The 20359-nt window shown below is 43.9% G+C and overlaps 1 protein-coding gene across 1 annotated transcript; it reads left to right on the forward strand.

The window, feature by feature from the left end:
* Positions 1-2106: 2106 nt before the first annotated feature.
* On the forward strand, positions 2107-16991 carry LOC141088139 (uncharacterized). The gene is made up of 2 exons (XM_073574076.1): positions 2107-2177; positions 15160-16991. The coding sequence occupies exons 1-2, from the start codon at positions 2120-2122 to the stop codon at positions 16782-16784; spliced, it is 1683 nt and encodes a 560-aa protein (XP_073430177.1). The 5' UTR covers positions 2107-2119; the 3' UTR covers positions 16785-16991.
* Positions 16992-20359: the final 3368 nt, after the last annotated feature.

Raw genomic sequence — 20359 nt, forward strand, 5'->3', positions numbered from 1 at the left:
GGTCAGCCATATTCCAGAGCGGCTCCCTTTCTCTGACGAGATCGATGAGGCGGTCCACATCAATCCCTCCATCCTCACCGTCAGAGTCGGGAGCACGCTGTGAAGGCTGTTAAAGAAAAAGACAAAAATAACATAATTAGCCTCCACAAAAGAAATGAAATAAAAAGTGCAAAAAAACAAAGCAAAAATATTTATACTTACACGCTGGTGACCGCCGCGTTGCTGTCGCCGACGACCCTGGGAGGCACTGCGAGGACCTCTTGGCCGAGCACCAGATTGGGAAGACTAGAGAAGAAAACAAAAAATGTTATGTCTTTGGATGTAGGCATTTGTTTGCTGTGTGTGGTCTGCAGAACATTGTTTTCTATGTGTTGTGTGTAGTGTGATGTTGTGTTTCTGCGTTTGATGCAAAAAACTTACCAATTGTGAGCCCACTCCAGGTGTCTGTCCACCCCTTCCTTCTTCTTCTGGGAGCTCCTCTTCATCTTGTGATTCCTGTTTTTAAATAAAAGGCAATGAATAGACATATATACAGAGATGATGGATTTTGGAAATAAAAACTTACCGTCAAACGCTGACGATGCGAGGGAGGGCTCCCAGAAGAAGATGTGCTGTCCTGTTGATGGCCAGACTCCATGGCTGTGGGTATTGCTGCTGCCAGTGATGCCATTTCTGCTGCTGCTGCTGCTGCATCTCTTTGGCGGCTGTTGAATAAAGAGAAACAAAGGGCCAATGAATATCTTGATATTCCATGGCCCTAGTTTGGAGGAATGGGGGATTTGATAATTACCGTCTCTCATCTGCTTCTGGACTCCCCTCCCGTTCAGCATGCTGCTCCATTTGGGGTGGTGCTGATGGTGGTGCTGCTGCTGCAGATGTCTGCTGCCTTCTCCTGCTCCTGGTTCTTGGCTTGGGTGGCATGTTGGGTGTGGCTGAGGGTCCCATTGTCTTGCTTTTATATATCTCCTGTGGGCAGAGCTACTGAGCATGCTCAGACCAAAAAACCGGATCCGGCGCATTGCGGCGCTCATAGGCTTTCATTGTGTAAAAAAGCCGGACGCGCCGGATCCGGCGGGTACGGCTTTTTCGCCGGAGACAAAAAACGTTACAGTAGACGTTTTTTCCAGACGCTGGATCGCGACACATTGCGACACATTGCCGGATCCGGCGAAAACCGGATGAAACGCATGGCCATCCGGCGCGATCCGGCGCAAATGCAAGTCAATGGGGGGGAAACCGGATCCGGCATTGCATTTCGCCGGATCCGGTTTCTGTCAAAAGCGCCGGATCGCGCCTGACGGCGAAAACCTGATGTGTGAAAGAGGCCTTACAGGGTACAGCCTGTTCGGTAAAAAATACATAACACATTTCTGGGTGTACTTACTTACTTTACCTCTTGTGGAAATGGAAAAAGGAGACTATAGCAACATGTTGGTTGAAAAAAAAAAATTAAAATTTTCATTTTTTCATTCCACATTGCATTATTTTCAAGAAATAACCTAAACAGTTCACATAAAGCAGTATAGAATGCTTTTTGAGGGGCGCAGTTTGTAAAATGGGGTCTTATTTGAGGGTTTGCTAACATAGTGAATTCAAATGTCAACAAGTGCAGTAAGAGAAAAGTTTTGTACATTTTGTTGAAAAAAAAATGAAAATGAAGACATGAAGTGACTCATATCAAAGTTACAAAATAGGGACAAATCATTACGTGCATTCAATTAACCCCTTGCTGACATGGCTCTTTTCTATTTTTACATTTTTGTTTTTCCTCTTCTTTTGCCAAGAGTCTTATCATGTAATGCACTGGAAAGCAGGGAGAAAATTCCAAGTGCGACAAAATTGAGAAAAAAATACTATTCCACATTGGGTTTGGGGGTTTTTCTACTTTTTATGTACCATGTTCACTATATGGTAAAACTGACCTGTCAGTATGATGTTACTATGCAACCATTAGTGTCATTTGCATTAGAATGTGATAACATTGTGCTTGTACAAGAGGGCGGAGCTATTACCAGTCACTGACCCCTCCCCCAAATGTAGTGTCACCGTCCTATATAAGGAGGCCTCTTCCATCTGCTCCTCACTTCTTACCTGTAGTCATCCAGCAGCGAGGACCACAATGCAGGCCACTTACCTTCTCCTCCTCTGCTGCGTCACCCACATATTGTCCGCTCCTGGTAAGTCCAGCTCCATTATGTGTATCTATCCTCTTGTCTTACAGCTTCTTAGTAGATTTAATATTTATATCATAGTATCTTATGCTCTAGTGGTGTAATCCTGTAAGAATATAAGTCCAGCATCAATGTCTGCAAATAATTCTACAATTACACAATGTTCCATTATATGTATGTGTTGCCAGACTTCTTATGGTGCATTCTGTGCGGATAGAATATCATTGTTCTTGGCAGCACATGTCCATTTTACAAAGGACGATGTGCTGCCGAGAATGATGATTTTTAGCTTTGGGTGCAGCGTTGACTGCATGGTCTGAATGCAATATAAAAATAATGGGCAAATGTAAGGTTGATCCAGGGGCTCGACAACAAAAGAGAACCAGATAATTAATGTTTTTTATATGTAGTATACTGGGACCCAGTGCTAATTTGTAATGGGATCCCAAATTATTATGAGCGATACAAAGGGGCCAATTCATTGGAGTGCTCAATGAAGAGTTAGCTGGAGTACAATGTGCAAAAGAGGTGCAAGTCAACTAAACAATTACGTGCTTCTCCTCTTGTGTTTCCTTTTTGCGCCTTACCAGAAATGCTACTCAAGTCTGCGACTGCAGTATAACTTCTGGCGTAAAAATCACCAGTACTTTTAGTTAACGTCATGGGCTGACATCACTATACCCTGCCCTACAAAGAGTCTGTCCTAGCTCTGGCTATTTTTGCAGAGCGGATTCAAACTGGTGTGGAAACCTCAAAAGTTGGAAATTTTTGCTAGTTTTCAAGCAATTTTACACCAGTATTCTGGCATCAGATATTGATGAATCGCCTCCTTAGTATTTGTTTCTTTTCTTTTCATAGCTAAATACTTTGCTTAGAAAATTGCCTAAAACAAGTTGAAGAGCACAGCAAAGAAAACAAGTTGAAGAGCCCAACAAAGCTTAGATATACTGTATATGTCGATGTATACTGGGCTGTGAGGTGGCATAAGGAACAGATTGTCTGGCTTCTTGCATGTTTACCATGTTATCACAAGCAGCATTGTGATAGATTTACTGCACTTGGTGATATTTTTATAAACTAATAAATTCAATTTCTTCCACTATTCTTTTTTATAATCTACCATCTGAAGAGCTGGGCGTTGCACGGGCATATTAGCTAACTGTGGTTAGTTCTAACAAATTATAATGATTATATTGCACATAAATTGTCGCTGTATGTCATCTCCCCTGTTTATAGTGTATACCTGTGTGTCATCTCCCCTGTATATAGTGTATACCTGTGTGTCATCTCCCCTGTATATACAGTAGTGTATATCTGTATGTCATCTCCTGTATATAGTATATACCTGTATGTCATCTCCCCCTGTATATAGTATATACCTGTGTGTCATCTCCCCCTGTATATAGTATATACCTGTGTGTCATCTCCTCCTGTATATGGTATATACCTGCATGTCATCTCCTCCTGTATATGGTCTATACCAGTATGTCATCTCCTGAATATAATATATGCCTGTGTGTCATCTCCCCTGTATATAGTATATACCTGTATGTTATATCCTCCAGTTTACAGTATATACCTGTATGTCATCTCCTCCTGTATATAGTATATACCTGTATGTCAGCTCCACTGTATATAGTATATACCTGTATGTCCTCTCCTCCTGTATACAGTATATACCTGTATGTCATCTCCCCATGTATATAGTGAATACCTGTGTGTCATCTCCTCCTGTATATGGTATATACCTGTATGTCATCTCCTCCTGTATATAGTATATACCTATATGTCATCTCCCCATGTATATAGTGTATACCTGTATGTCATCTCCTCCTGTATATAATATATACATGTGTGTCATTTCCCCTGTATATAGTATATACAGTACCTGTATGTTATATCCTCCTGTATACAGTATATACCTGTATATCATCTCCTCCTGTATATAGTATATACCTGTATGTCATCTCCCCTGTATATAGTATATACCTGTATGTCATCTCCTCCTGTATATAGTACTAGCTGAAGAGCCCGACGCTGCCCGGGCATAGTAACTAACTGTGGTTAGTTATAGCAAATTATAACTATCCTCCATCCCATAGTCCCGTGCCCACATATGCCCATCATACATATCCACGATCCCATAGGCCCGTGCCCATATACCCATCATACATATCCTCCATCCCATAGTCGAGTGCCCTATATCCAATCACACATCCTCCATCCCATAGTCCCATGCCCATATACCCATCATACATATCCACGATTCCATAGGCCTGTGCCCATATACCCGTCATACATATCCTCCATCCCATAGTCCAGTGCCCATATACCCATCACACATCCTCCATCCCATAGTCCCGTGCCCATATACCCATCATACATATCCTCTGTCCCATAGTCCAGTGCCCATATACCCATCACACATCCTCCATCCCATAGTCAACCATTATGACATCATAGTGAGCGGGGGGCTTGCAACCTATGATGACATCAGCATCGCCATGGCAACCATTATGACATCATAATGAGGGGCGGGGCTTGACACACACACACTTTTCCCCATTACGTAGATAGGGGAAAAATTGTTTGGTGAATTGGACCGCGCGGGGTTAAAATTTCACCTCACAACATAGCCTAGGACGCTCTCAGGGTCCAGAGCTCTCAGGGTCCAGACGTGCGACTGTGCCAAATTTTGTGGCTGTAGCTGCGACGGTGCGGATGCCAATCCCGGACATACACACGTACACGCATACATGCATACATACATACACACACTTGAGCTTTATATATTAGACTAGCTGAAGAGCCCGGCGCTACCCGGGCATAGTAACGAACTGTGGTTAGTTATAGCAAATTTTAATTATCCTCCATCCCATAGTCCCGTGCCCATATACCATCACACATCCTCCATCCCATAGGCCCGTGCCCATATACCCATCATACATATTCTCCATCCCATAGTCGAGTGCCCATATATCCATCACACATCCTCCATCCCATAGTCGAGTGCCCATATACCCATCATACATCCTCCATCCCATAGTCCCGTGCCCATATACCCGTCATACATCCTCCATCCCATAGTCCCATGCCCATATACCCATCATACATATCCTCCATCCCATAGTCCCGTGCCCATATACCCATCACACATCCTCCATCCCATAGTCCCATGCCCATATACCCATCAAACATCCTTCATCTCATAGTCCCATGCCCATATACCCATCATACATCCTCCATCCCATAGTCCCGTGAACATATACCCGTCATACATCCTCCATCCCATAGTCCCATGCCCATATACCCATCATACATATCCTCCATCCCATAGTCCCGTGCCCATAGACCCATCACACATCCTCCATCCCATAGTCCCATGCCCATATACCCATCACACATCCTTCATCTCATAGTCCCATGCCCATATACCCATCATACATATCCTCCATCCCATAGTCCCGTGCCCATATACCCATCATACATATCCGCCATCTCATAGTCCTGTGCCCATATACCGGTCATACATATCCTCCATCCCATAGTCCAGTGCCCATATACCCATCACACATCCTCCATCCCATAGTCCCGTGCCCATATACCCGTCATACATATCCTCCATCCCATAGTCCCGTGCCCATATACCCGTCATACATATCCTCCATCCCATAGTCCCGTGCCCATATACCTGTCAAACATATCCTCCATCCCATAGTCAAGTGCCCATATACCCATCACACATCCTCCATCCCATAGTCCCATACCCGTCATACATCCTCCATCCCATAGTCCCATGTCCATATACCCATCATACATATCCTCCATCCCATAGTCCCGTGCCCATATACCCATCACACATCCTCCATCCCATAGTCCCATGCCCATATACCCATCACACATCCTTCATCTCATAGTCCCATGCCCATATACCCATCATACATATCCTCCATCCCATAGTCCCGTGCCCATATACCCATCATACATATCCGCCATCCCATAGTCCCGTGCCCATATACCCGTCATACATATCCTCCATCCCATAGTCCAGTGTCCATATACCCATCACACATCCTCCATCCCATAGTCAACCATTATGACATCATAATGAGCGGCGGCAGGGCTTGCAACCTATGATAACATCAGCGTCACCATGGCAACCATTGTGACATCATAATGAGGGGCGGGGCTTGATACGCACACACTGTTTCCCCAGTATGCAAATAGGGGCATTATGACATCACAATGAGGGGCGGGGCTTGATGCGCGCACACTTTTTCCCCCAGTATGTAGATAGGGGCAAAATTGTTTGGTGAATTGGAACGTGCGGGGTTAAAAATTTGCATCACAACATAGGTTAGGACGCTCTCGGGGTCCAGACGTGTGACTGTGCCAAATTTTGTGGCAGTAGCTGCGACGGTGCGGATGCCTATCCCGGACATAAACACATACATACACACATACACACATACATACATGCACACTTTGAGCTTTGTATATTAGATATACCTGTATGTCATCTCCTGCATATAGTATATACCTGTGTGTCATCTCCTCCTGTATATAGTGTATATCTGTGTGTCATCTCCTGTATATAGTATATACTGTACCTATATGTATTCTCCTGTATATAGTATATTCTTGTATGTCCTCTTCCCTGTATATAGTATATACCTTTATGTCCTCTCCTTCTGTATATAGCATATACCTGTATGTCATCTCCTCCTGTATATAGTATATACCTGTAAATCATCTCCTATATACAGTATATACTTATATGTCATCTCCTCATGTATATAGGATATACAGTGGGGAAAAAAAGTATTTAGTCAGTCAGCAATAGTGCAAGTTCCACCACTTAAAAAGATGAGAGGCGTCTGTAATTTACATCATAGATAGACCTCAACTATGGGAGACAAACTGAGAAAAAAAAATCCGAAAATCACATTGTCTGTTTTTTTTTTCCTTTTATTTGCATATTATGGTGGAAAATAAGTATTTGGTCAGAAACAAGCAATCAAGATTTCTGGCTCTCACAGACCTGTAACTTCTTCTTTAAGAGTCTCCTCTTTCCTCCACTCATTACCTGTAGTAATGGCACCTGTTTAAACTTGTTATCAGTATAAAAAGACACCTGTGCACACCCTCAAACAGTCTGACTCCAAACTCCACTATGGTGAAGACCAAAGAGCTGTCAAAGGACACCAGAATCAAAATTGTAGCCCTGCACCAGGCTGGGAAGACTTAATCTGCAATAACCAACCAGCTTGGAGTGAAGAAATCAACTGTGGGAGCAATAAATAAAAAAAGAAAGACATACAAGACCACTGATAATCTCCCTCGATCTGGTGCTCCACGCAAAATCCCACCCTGTGGGGTCAGAATGATCACAAGAACGGTGAGCAAAAATCCCAGAACCACGCGGGGGGACCTAGTGAATGAACTGCAGAGAGCTGGGACCAATGTAACAAGGCCTACCATAAGTAACACACTACGCCACCATGGACTCAGATCCTGCAGTGCCAGACGTGTCCCACTGCTTAAGCCTGTACATGTCCGGGCCCGTCTGAAGGTTGCTAGAGAGCATTTGGATGATCCAGAGGAGTTTTGGGAGAATGTCCTATGGTCTGATGAAACCAAACTGGAACTGTTTGGTAGAAACACAACTTGTCGTGTTTGGAGGAAAAAGAATACTGAGTTGCATCCACCAAACACCATACCTACTGTAAAGCATGGTGGTGGAAACATCATGCTTTGGGGCTGTTTCTCTGCAAAGGGGCCAGGATGACTGATCCGGGTACATGAAAGAATGAATGGGGCCATGTATCGTGAGATTTTGAGTGCAAACCTCCTTCCATCAGCAAGGGCATTGAAGATGAAACGTGGCTGGGTCTTTCAACATGACAATGATCCAAAGCACACTGCCAGGGCAACGAAGGAGTGGCTTCGTAAGAAGCATTTCAAGGTCCTGGAGTGGCCTAGCCAGTCTCCAGATCTCAACCCTATAGAAAACCTTTGGAGGGAGTTGAAAGTCCGTGTTGCCAAGCGAAAAGCCAAAAACATCACTGCTCTAGAGGAGATCTGCATGGAGGAATGGGCCAACATACCAACAACAGTGTGTGGCAACCTTGTGAAGACTTACAGAAAACGTTTGACCTCTGTCATTGCCAACAAAGGATATATCACAAAGTATTGAGATGAAATTTTGTTTCTGACCAAATACTTATTTTCCACCATAATATCCAAATAAAATGAAAAAAAAACAGACAATGTGATTTTCTGGATTTTTTTTTCTCAGTTTGTCTCCCATAGTTGAGGTCTACCTATGATGTAAATTACAGACGTCTCTCATCTTTTTAAGTGGTGGAACTTGCACTATTGCTGACTGACTAAATATTTTTTTTCCCCACTGTACTTGTATGTCATCTCCCCTGTATATAGCATATACCTGTATACCATCTCCAGGTTCCATCCAGTCTGTACATGGTGGAGGTGCAGTGAGCCCGCAGCACAGAGCATTTCAGTGCGGCGGCTTTGCCCCCTGAGTGTAATACCATTTAGGGTCCCGTTTCACATAGCGACGTAACAGCGATCTCGACAACAATACGACCTGGTAGGGATAGCTGGTGCGTCGCTAAAGATCGCAAGTAAGATGTCAAACAGGCAGATCTCTTAAACGACGCACCAGCGATCCCAACAACAATACGGCCTGGTAAAGATCACTGGTGCATTGTCACTCAGCAGCTCTTCTGAACGATTCCAGCCTGCATCCCTGAGTTCTTTGTCGCCAACGAGGTCTCTCATCGGCGTCAAACACAGCGATGCATGCTGGCCAGCGGGACGCTGACTATTGAAAAAATGGCCCAGGACATTCGAGCACAATCAGCGATATCCAGCGGGGGGGCGGTCGCCGATATGTGTCACATGTAGCAAGATCGCAGGCGAGATCGCTGTTGCTCTCGCTAGCGATCTCGCTATGTGAGACAGGGCCTTTAGTTAGAAATTGTAAAGAAGGACTAATTTAGAGTGGCAATAGTTGTAGCTGTATAAGTAAGTTTAAAATGAACCAGGCATTATCAAGTTGGTGCTGTTACACCAATTAAAATGATACCTGGGTTGGGGAAATCTGTCTTGTGTTTCTTTTTTAATCTATGTTTGAATGTTTAAGTTGATGAGATGCTTCATGCCAGACAAAGAGAAGTCCCTGATTCTGGGCTCCCCCTGCAGTCTGTATCAGAGGGTGGTCTGTGTCGGCACCGTATTAAATTGTGTTATTTCCAGGTTTACAGAAGGACGATAACACCATAGAAATGATAAGAATAATAGGCCTCAGTTACCACAACTGTCTACAAGGAAAACTGTTGCTCATAGCAACCAATCACTGCTCAGCTTTCATCTTTTAAACCGCTCTGGTGAAATGAAAGATGCTTAGTGATTGGTTGCTATGGGCAACACAGGCAGTGTAACCTGTTGTGGTCAAGAAGATGTGCCTATGAAATATATATATATTGGATTTTTATTATACGAGGCTTTGCGTGTGGAGTGAGTGTGGCTATGTGGAGTGGGCGGGGCTATGTGGAGGGGGTGTGGCTTGAAAAACAAACACACATACACTCAGTTTTATATATATTGATAATTTTTACAACATGAAGAAGACCCAGCACATTGTGGTCCTGTACACAGAAGGTCTTTTGAAACTAAACTGCCTGTCATTTTTATAAACCGGAACCTTAGAACAGAACACATAATAATAGGTCAATCCCTATACCCAGTGAAGGGGGCTATATTAGCACGGGATACTGTGATGTCACATCTCCTGTTGTTTGTGGGCTGTTGCCCTTGTTTGCATTCTTTGCCTAGTAACAGTGATGTATGGGAGAGGAGGAGTCAGAGGCAGGGACGTGGAGAGGAAGGAGGAAGTAAGGAATAAAAAAAAGCACGGCCTGGCAGCCAAGCACCAGCACATCAGTGTACGTCTCTGAATTCTTTATCGCCGACATCACGACACTACAACTGGCGACGAGGAAGCGTTCATTTATCAGCCACAGGTATTTCAGTCCCACGAACAGTCTACAAGGCTATCAGCACTCACTATGGCTTGTCTACCCGCATTTCCCGCTTTTGATGTGCATCAGTCCCAAGCAAACCTGGCAGTATCTTGGGATAAATGGCTAAAGCGATTCGAGATATTTCTGCAAGCCATGAATGTCTCTGAAGATACCCAGAAAAAAGCCATGCTATTACACTACGCAGGGGAGCAGGTTTACGATATATTCACTACTCTGCCGAATACAGGGGAGAACAAGGACTATGAGCTCAGCAAAGCTGCGTTAAGCAAGCACTTCTCCCCTCACAGAAATCCGGCATTTGAAATTTTTAAGTTCAGGCAGTCAAAGCAGTCGCCAACAGAAAGCATGGCTGAGTATCATGTCCGGCTACGACACCTTGCAGCGCACTGTGAATTTGCGGAGGTAGACAAAGAAATCCAAATGCAGATCGTACAAGGATGTATTTCCTCCAAGTTAAGGAGACAAGCACTCAAGAGACCCCACCATGACGTTAGCGAAGTTGCTAGATACAGCGCGTATAAATGATGCTGCAGACAAACAAGCTAAACTGATAGAAAACATCGAGCATGAGCCAGACGCGACATCTTCTATAGCAAAGCTTACACAGAAACCAAATGTGCCTCGCACGCAGGCAGCCACATGTTACAACTGCGGTGGATCGTATCCTCACCAGAATGTCTGCCCAGCAAAGGGAGGAACTTGTCATAATTGCGGAAAGCAAAATCATTTTGCAAAGGTGTGTAGATCCAAGCCACAATCTCCTCATACCACCGCACAACCTAGGTCACCGAAGATCCAAACACTGCAGATTAATGACGAGTCCCACAGCACCTATTTATTCTCCGTGACGGAAGAGGGATCTAATACTGTGCACGCAGTTACTAATCCAAAACGAGTAATCCTAGTGAATGGCAATCCAATAGAAGCCCTGGTGGACACGGGGGCATCAGTCAACATCATCAGTCATACAGTCTACAACCAGCTCCTAAACAAACCTACTCTACAAAGTACTAACATAAAGATTTTTCCTTATGGCTCAGCAGCTGCACTGCCCCTGTGCGGAAAATTTCAGTCAGAAGTAGCAGCTGAAGGAAAGTCCATCACTGACACCTTCTATGTGGTAGAATGCTCTGCGGACACACTTCTCAGCTGTACCAGTGCAATATCTCTGGGCCTTGTGAACCTTGTCAACAGCATTACAGGTCCTTCGGCCCACCACATTATGCAGAAGTACCCAAATCTCTTTAAAGGCCAAGGTAAGCTAAAGGATGTTCAAATAAAATTTCATATAGATCCGTCAGTACAGCCCTCTATTCAGCCCCACAGGCGCATTCCATTCCATGTCCGCAAGCTTGTGGAGCAAGAACTGCAAGACCTGGAGGCGTCCGATGTTGTTGAACGCGTTGAAGGCCCGACCCCCTGGGTTTCACCAATCGGTTGCACCTAAACCGAAGCAGCCAGGTAAAATCCGACTATGTGTGGATATGCGCCACGCCAATCGGGCGATCCAAAGAGAAAGGCACATCACGCCCACTATTGATGACATTCTCGCAGACCTGAATGGTGCGAAGGTATTTTCAAAAATTGACCTAAACTCAGGCTATCATCAACTGGAATTGCATCCAGACTCCAGGTACATTACAACTTTTAGCACGCATGTGGGCCTGCGCAGATTTAAGAGATTGAACTTTGGCATCTCATCGGCCGCAGAAATTTTTCAGAATATCGTCAGCCAGGTTCTGTCTGGCATTGCAGGAGTCCTCAACGTCAGTGATGACATTCTCATTTATGGCACAACCCAAGAGGAACATGACAATCGCCTAGAACAAGTATTTCAAAGACTCCAAGCCTGCAATCTCACTGTCAATCCGTCGAAATGTGAATTTAACCAAAAATCATTAACTTTTTTTGGATACATATTTTCTGAACAAGGAGTTTCAGCTGACCCACAGAAAGTGGCTGCCATAAAATCGGCTAGCCCACCGCAAAATGTGTCAGATGTTCGCAGCTTCCTAGGACTGGTCACATACTGTGGGCGATTTATACCTGACCTAGCCACTGTTTCTGAACCTCTGCGAAAGCTCACAAAGAAAGACTCTCCGTGGACATGGGGCACTGAGCAGCAAGCAGCTTTTGACGCATTGAAAAGCAACCTAACCAGCGACACTGTCATGGCCTATTTTGACCCGTCAAAACCCACACAGCTACTGGTGGATGCTAGTCCAGTAGGCCTAGGGGCAATTCTCACACAAGTGTCTAGCGCAGGCGACATATCCACAATCTCATATGCCAGCAAGACACTAACGGATACAGAGCAGCGATATTCACAAACTGAGAGAGAAGCCCTGGCAGTTGTGTGGGGGTGCCTTCATTTCCATTTATACCTTTTTGGACATCAATTCACAGTGATAACTGACCACAAGCCACTCGTTCCAATTTTCAATAAGCCCTCTTCAAAGCCTCCCCCGCGTCTTGAATGCTGGTTGCTCCGCTTACAGAACTATCATCTCCAGTTGAGATACGAGGCGGGAGCTGGAAATCCCGCAGACTATTTCTCGAGACACCCAGCACCACAGCCCACCACAGACGACATCCCCGCGACGATTCTGGCGGAGGAGCATGACAACTTTGTCGTCGCCCATTCGGTACCGAAAGCTATGACCATACAGGAAATTAAGCAAGCGCTGGATGCCGATCACCAACTTCAATTTGTGATAGAGACGGTTCGGTCTAAGAACTGGAACAGTTTTCTCGCTGAGGCCCGCCTTCACCCTACTGATCAAGCTGGGTACCTGGAGGTTTTCTTTAACGCGAGACATTCACTATCAGTATCAAACTCAAATATGCTCTTAAGAGATAATCGCCTGGTGACACCTCAGAAACTTCAGAGCAGGGTACTGGATCTGGCGCATGAAGCTCATCAAGGGGTCGTGAAAACGAAGCAGCTACTGCGGGAGAAAGTGTGGTTTCCCGGACTTGACAAAAAGGTGGAGGCACTCGTTGAAACATGCATACCGTGCCAAGCCACTACAGTTGCCCATAGACGTGCACCATTACAAATGACACCCCTGCCAGCCGGCCCATGGATAGCTGTTAGCATCGATTTCTGCAGTCTACCGGATAGCTCCTATCTGCTGGTGAACATGGATGACTTTTCAAGGTTTCCAGTCATCGAACATGTTTCTACAACCTTGGCCAAGGCTGTTTTACCGAAATTAGACAAGATCTTCTCTGCATATGGCATACCGGAGATCGTGAAATCTGACAATGGACCGCCTTTTAATAGCACAGACTTTCAGTCCTTCGCAACCTACCTGGGTTTCACACACCGGAAAATAACTCCTTGCTGGCCTCAGGCCAATGGTGAAGTCGAACGATTCATGCAATCGCTCAACAAGACCCTAAGGATTGCTACCATGGAGCACAAGGACTTACAGCAAGAGTTGAACGCATTCCTCAGACAGTACAGGGCTACACCCCACTCTACAACGGGAATACCACCTGCAACGGCACTGTTCAACAGGCCCTTACGGGTCAAACTTCCAAGCATTCCAGCAATCTCCGTCCAGACCCCGATTTCTATTAATGACTCCATATCAAAGGAAAAGATGAAACGGTATGCAGATAAGCGCAACCATCGAGGCAGACAGCCGGCAATACAGGTGGGCGATTGGGTCCTGGCACAAAGGTTAAAAGCGACTAGCAAGTTTGCGTCACCGTACTATCCGGAACCCTTTCAAGTTATAGGCGTTAAGGGCACCATGGTTACTGCCCGGAATCAAAGTCGTCAGGTCACACGAAATGTGTCCCACTTTAAAAAACTCCGGGGCCACGTCCCAAAAACCACGCCTATTGAGGAAGCGGAGAGCGACGACTTCCTGCCAGAGACTGGAGATGCCGTAAGCCTAACAGGGGATGTCTCCGGGGATACTCAGGGCTTATCTGGTGATGGTCCGTCTCACCGCTATCCGACTAGGACCTATCGCAGACCACCTGCCCACCTTACAGACTATGTTCTGCAGTGAGACTTAATGTTTGAACGACAATATTCTTCAAATGTTTCAGTTTTTTTTGTTGTGAGAAAAGAAGAGGTGTGATGTCACATCTCCTGTTGTTTGTGGGCTGTTGCCCTTGTTTGCATTCTTTGCCTAGTAACAGTGATGTAGGGGAGAGGAGGAGTCAGAGGCAGGGACGTGGAGAGGAAGGAGGAAGTAAGGAATAAAAAAAAGCACGGCCTAGCAGCCAAGCACCAGCACATCAGTGTACGTCTCTGAATTCTTTATCGCCGACATCACGACACTACAGATACTCCTATAATTATGAAAACGTACAAACGAGAAGAAAGAGCAAGAATTACCCCATATAAAATATATCGAAAATTTTATTCAGAAAATAAATCCTAATGCTGTCAGCCCCAAACACGCATTGGGTTTGATGGCATCTGGTCCCAGGTGGGCATTATGGGTAAGAACTGAATGCGGCTTGATTTTTTGCAGTCTTTGCTCCCTTAAAGTTATACACACACCCCATTATTTTACTGGTGTTATACACCCCTCTTCTCACTTCTGTATATATGTGGTCTATGCACTGGTAATTTTTACTATATGGGAGTAATCATTGCATTAGCACTGGCACTTTATAAGACTTGCTGCTATTTTTCGTTTTCCCCCTTCCACTTTACTCTTTTGGGACCATATGTTTACACCTGTGTTAATCAACTTTCCACTTTTTCTTTTTGTGGTTTATGTAATTTAGTCTTTTGGATTATATTTTCTGAATAAACTTTTTGATATATTTTATATGAGATAATTCTTGCTCATTTTTCTTGTTTGTGTGCCTGTTATTTTTGTTGTTCTTTTTTCTGTTGTTTAGTAATTAGTTATGAAAGGATGCTAACTACTGATTTTTTTTTTTTTTAGTTTTTGAAGGATCTGGATTAGGATCTGGCCAGGAATTTGGCATTGCAATCGCTCAAGATGAAGGATCTGGCATTGTAATTATTCCAGAAGAAGGATTTGGTGCAGTTATAGCTCAAGATGAAGGATCTGGTATTGTAATCACTCCAGAAGAAGGATCTGGTGCAGTTATCGCTCAAGATGAGGGATCTGGTATTGTAATCATTCCAGAAGAAGGATCTGGTGCATCAGTTGCTCAAGATGAAGGATCTGGCATTGTAATCATTCCAGAAGAAGGATCCGGTGCAGTAATTGCTCAAGATGAAGGATCTGGTATTGTCATCACTCCAGAAGAAGGATCTGGTGCAGTAATTGCTCAAGATGAAGGATCTGGTATTGTCATCACTCCAGAAGAAGGATCTGGTGCAGTAATTGCTCAAGATGAAGGATCTGGCGTTGTCATCATTCCAGAAGAAGGATCTGGTGCATTAATTGCTCAAGATGAGGGATCTGGCATTGTAATCATTCCAGAGGAAGGATCTGGTGCAGTAATCGCTCAAGATGAAGGATCTGGCATTGTAATCACTCCAGAAGAAGGATCTGGTGCAGTAATCTCTCAAGATGAAGGATCTGGTATTGTCGTCATTCCAGAAGAAGGATCTGGTGCAGTTATTGCTCAAGATGAAGGATCTGGCATTGTAATTATTCCAGAAGAAGGATCTGGTGCAGTTATAGCTCAAGATGAAGGATCTGGTATTGTAATCACTCCAGAAGAAGGATCTGGTGCAGTTATCGCTCAAGATGAGGGATCTGGTATTGTAATCATTCCAGAAGAAGGATCCGGTGCAGTAATTGCTCAAGATGAAGGATCTGGTATTGTCATCACTCCAGAAGAAGGATCTGGTGCAGTAATTGCTCAAGATGAAGGATCTGGCGTTGTCATCATTCCAGAAGAAGGATCTGGTGCAGTAATCGCTCAAGATGAAGGATCTGGCATTGTAATCACTCCAGAAGAAGGATCTGGTGCAGTAATCTCTCAAGATGAAGGATCTGGTATTGTCGTCATTCCAGAAGAAGGATCTGGTGCAGTAATCGCTCAAGATGAAGGATCTGGTATTGTCGTCATTCCAGAAGAAGGATCTGGTGCAGTAATTGCTCAAGATGAGGGATCTGGCATTGTAATCATTCCAGAGGAAGGATCTGGTGCAGTAATCACTCAAGATGAAGGATCTGGCATTGTAGTCACTCCAGAAGAAGGATCTGGTGCAGTAATCTCTCAAGATGAAGGATCTGGTATTGTCGTCATTCCAGAAGAAGGATCTGGTGCAGTAATCGCTCAAGATGAAGGATCTGGTATTGTCGTCATTCCAGAAGAAGGATCTGGTGCAGTTATTGCTCAAGATGAAGGATCTGGCATTGTAATCACTCCAGAAGAAGGATCTGGTGCAGTAATCTCTCATGATGAAGGATCTGGTATTGTCGTCATTCCAGAAGAAGGATCTGGTGCAGTTATCGCTCAAGATGAAGGATCTGGCATTGTAATCATTCCAGAAGAAGGATCTGGTGCAGTAATCTCTCAGGATGAAGGATCTGGCATTGTCATCATTCCAAAAGAAGGATCAGGCTTTGGTTCTTTCTCTAAAAAATAACATCACAAAATGTGATCATGTGATCCGGGTATTATGGAGAAGCCCCATCTCATGTTTGTTCGTGTGATTTGTGCTTTTATGTGTTTTGTTTACGTACCTAATACAACAAGCAAATCCTTAAAAAAATTGAAGTAATCCAATTTGCACTGTATTCATGCATTTGTCATGTGCCCTGCTTCCAGTCAACAGTTGAATGAGATTTACAGTAACTTGTATTTTTTGTAATAAAATATATCTTTTATTTTCTACAACATTGTAGTTTGCGTGAATTGTATTAATATTAGAATGAGGAAATTGTCCCCTCATCAAGTCTGACGTGAACATCTGTTTTGAAGAATTGGGGCCATAATGTAGGATCTGCACTGTTGGTGATGCCATGTGTACTAAGACAGCAATTTAGGGATTACATTAAAATACAAATAAAACATTAAATTAATGACATTAATCAAGGTTGGTGTTTATAAGCCAGTCTTGATCCAGGGTCTGCTAGGAGATGTGCTAAATGCATAAAGAAGCCATTGCCTATCACAAAAAAGCACTTGGAAACTGGACAGGTGTATTATGGCACAGTGGTGCAGACTTGTAATATGGCATCATTGCAAATATATGGAGCTTTATAGTAAGTACATATTCTTCTAAATTACAGGGAGGTGTTGGTACCAACTTTTGCAATATTTTTTTTTTGGGGGGGCAAGATCTTGGGAAGATCTCCACTACCTGTAATCCATTTGCCATTCATATGAAATTATTCCTACTTTCAATAGATGATATCTATTGTGTGGGAAGGTACTTCTCAAATATTCCATGAATTCATGACATATTTTAATAAGAAGGTAAACATGATATTGACAAGTAAAATTTCTGGTCGGTCTATTGATATTAAGGGATCCCTACCCAATGGTCAAATTCTCATTGTTCAATGTATAAACAGTCCAGACAAGACTTTGATAGATCAATCTCGTGAATTGGCAAGTAGATTATACCAACATGGCTAAATCATTTTGGACAGTATTCACAAAGGTTTTAAAAAAAAATAATCAAAAGCTAAATTCAATACTTCGTTGCTGTACAAAAGCAAAAATATAAAAGGTATGTTATGCCCATTAAACATAGTCCTATGGGCAATTCAGTGAGATCACTAATTAATAAATATGGTAGAAAGCGATCCATTTCTAACGGATATTGCCATAAACAGACCAATAGTTAAGTTTAGCAGAAGTAGAAAAAGCCATACACAAAAAGAAGATTGGTTTATTAATTAAAAAAAAGTTTACTGAAAGGAAACTTTAAATGAAGACACAGAGACTACTGCGACTACTGTATTTTGCAGACTCCCCACAAATTTTGGGGAGAGAAATAAGATGAAGAAAGCAAAAAATGGAGCAAATCCACCGGATAATAGATAATTTGGATCTCACCAAAAAAGCATAAAGCATAAGTGAGAGTTAAAATTTAACTTTTAATGTAACTATTAAAATAACACTGAACAGTGCCAACCTAGTGAGACACAATAGAGGCGATTGTATTTATGTCTGAAACGGTCACATATTATGTCAGACGAAAAATAACAAACACCTTAGGATAAATATAGATTTATACTGCAGTGGCTAGAAAATCTTTATGAAACTGAGCATAAAATTGCAATTGTAGTTTAGCTGGTACACAGAAACTGAAAACCAGCCATGAACAGAGCAATATGAAAACCCTGATTACACATATAAATGATATCTATGGCAGAGAGTATCCTATAATTATGAAAATAGAAAAATATGGAACGATCTCACCAATTCTATAAGCCATGTATAAGGGGGGAGATGATCCTGAATTGCAGACAACACATCAGGTAGAAGAAGGGACCGACATTACCCTGTCAATCTCTATTGAGCTAGCAGTGGTCTATCCCCAAAACTTCCACCCTAACAAGGGCAGTCCACAGCTATCCCTGTGCTAGACATGCCCTGGCCTGCACTTTCCCTTAGATGTTGTCCCAACGCATTTCTTCCAAGCTGAATCATCAGGAGACTAGCTTGAACTGAGAGATAAAGTTTTCAAGTGCTACGACATAGACACATTCAGGCCCTCTGCTATCTATGCTGTCCTGCAGAAAAATAGGAGAAAAACATTTTTCAATAAAATGGTGGTGCAACTTATAGTCCGATTTTACAGTAGCTTAACAGGAAGGCGGCGGTGGTGTAGCAGGGTCACATGAGGCAGGGTCACTGCTACAGGAGCCCGGTGGTGGCAGGAGTGGAGAGATGCTGCGGGCCCCAGAGTAAGGAAAAAGGGATGTCCCAGCTGAGCAAAGTTGCGGACCATGGGCTCTCAGAAAATGTTTTCTGTGAATGGAGTTCCCACATTCCCCATTGATTTCCGTGCGGTGGGCTTTGTGAAAATGGTCACCGGAGGCTGCACATGCGCAGATTGAGATCTCAAGAGCCAAGAGCTGCCTGCCATTGTCCTGTAGCCAGCCACAGTGAAATCATTGGGGAATGCAGGGACTTTGCTCACCAACATTTTCTGTGAGCCCAGGACCCACAGCCTTGCACTGATGAGACTGTGTTGACCTAAAAGGAGGGGAAGGTAACCCCTTAACGCATTTCCTCAGCCCCTCTTAACCACTATTAATCAGACACTGAGATCGAATGATGGGTGAAAGTCGGTCACAGCTTTATTAAACTTCTTTTATAAAATTTAACAACCTTTTGTAAACAAGCACTTAGCTTTCTTAAAACGCGCTAGCCGCTCAATGCCCTGATCCATAGACGCAGGCAAGTCAGCCGGCAAGCCGTAGCTTCGTGCCATAACTTCTCCACCGCCGTGACTTGTAATAATTACGAATAAAAGAACGAAATAACATAACATCAGCAAATTTGTAACAAAAAGGGGAGGGAGGGTGGGAAAAGCACTTCCAGGACCGCAGCGAACGGAGGAAGAGGAAGGGCTGCTAACATCCAAGGACTTTATATACGTAGGAAGGGGCTGTGCTAATCCCTTCTTCATCCCAATTGGATCCCCCATACTTAAACCCCACCTCACTAAATCATGGAAGGGCAGCTGTCATGCCCGAACCAATCAGGGGTAAGGGGAGGGTAGGAAAGGCACACCCAGTCAGTGGCACTTTCCTTAATCAGATCAGTGCCCACCAGACTGTGTCGACCTAAAAGGAGGGGAAGGTAACCCCTTAACGCATTTCCTCAGCCCCTCTTAACCACTATTAATCAGACACTGAGATCGAATGATGGGTGAAAGTCGGTCACAGCTTTATTAAACTTCTTTTATAAAATTTAACAACCTTTTGTAAACAAGCACTTAGCTTTCTTAAAACGCGCTAGCCGCTCAATGCCCTGCTCCATAGACGCAGGCAAGTCAGCCGGCAAGCCGTAGCTTCGTGCCATAACTTCTCCACCACCACGGAGGATCCTGACCTCAAACAGGACTCCGACCCCCACCCATCAACAGCAATGCCTGCTCAATGCCATCTTGGAGACCAGAGAGGAAGATATCGAGCCCGATATCATTCAAGTGTACCCCATCGGGTCTCAACAATGCAGCATTGTCCCCTTCCAACTGTCTAT

The sequence above is a fragment of the Dendrobates tinctorius genome, unplaced genomic scaffold (genome assembly GCF_039654945.1).
Source record: "Dendrobates tinctorius isolate UK_male_01 unplaced genomic scaffold, ASM3965494v1 ptg000037l, whole genome shotgun sequence".
NCBI lineage: Eukaryota > Metazoa > Chordata > Amphibia > Anura > Dendrobatidae > Dendrobates > Dendrobates tinctorius.

What these genes read in the sequence shown, in the direction of transcription:
- LOC141088139 (XM_073574076.1), top strand. Translation starts at nt 2,120, where the DNA reads ATGCAGGCCACTTACCTTCTCCTCCTCTGCTGCGTCACCCACATATTG. An exon ending in CCACATATTGTCCGCTCCTG is followed by an intron (nt 2,178 to 15,159) that starts GTAAGTCCAGCT and finishes TTTTTTTTTTAG; the next exon opens with TTTTTGAAGGATCTGGATTA.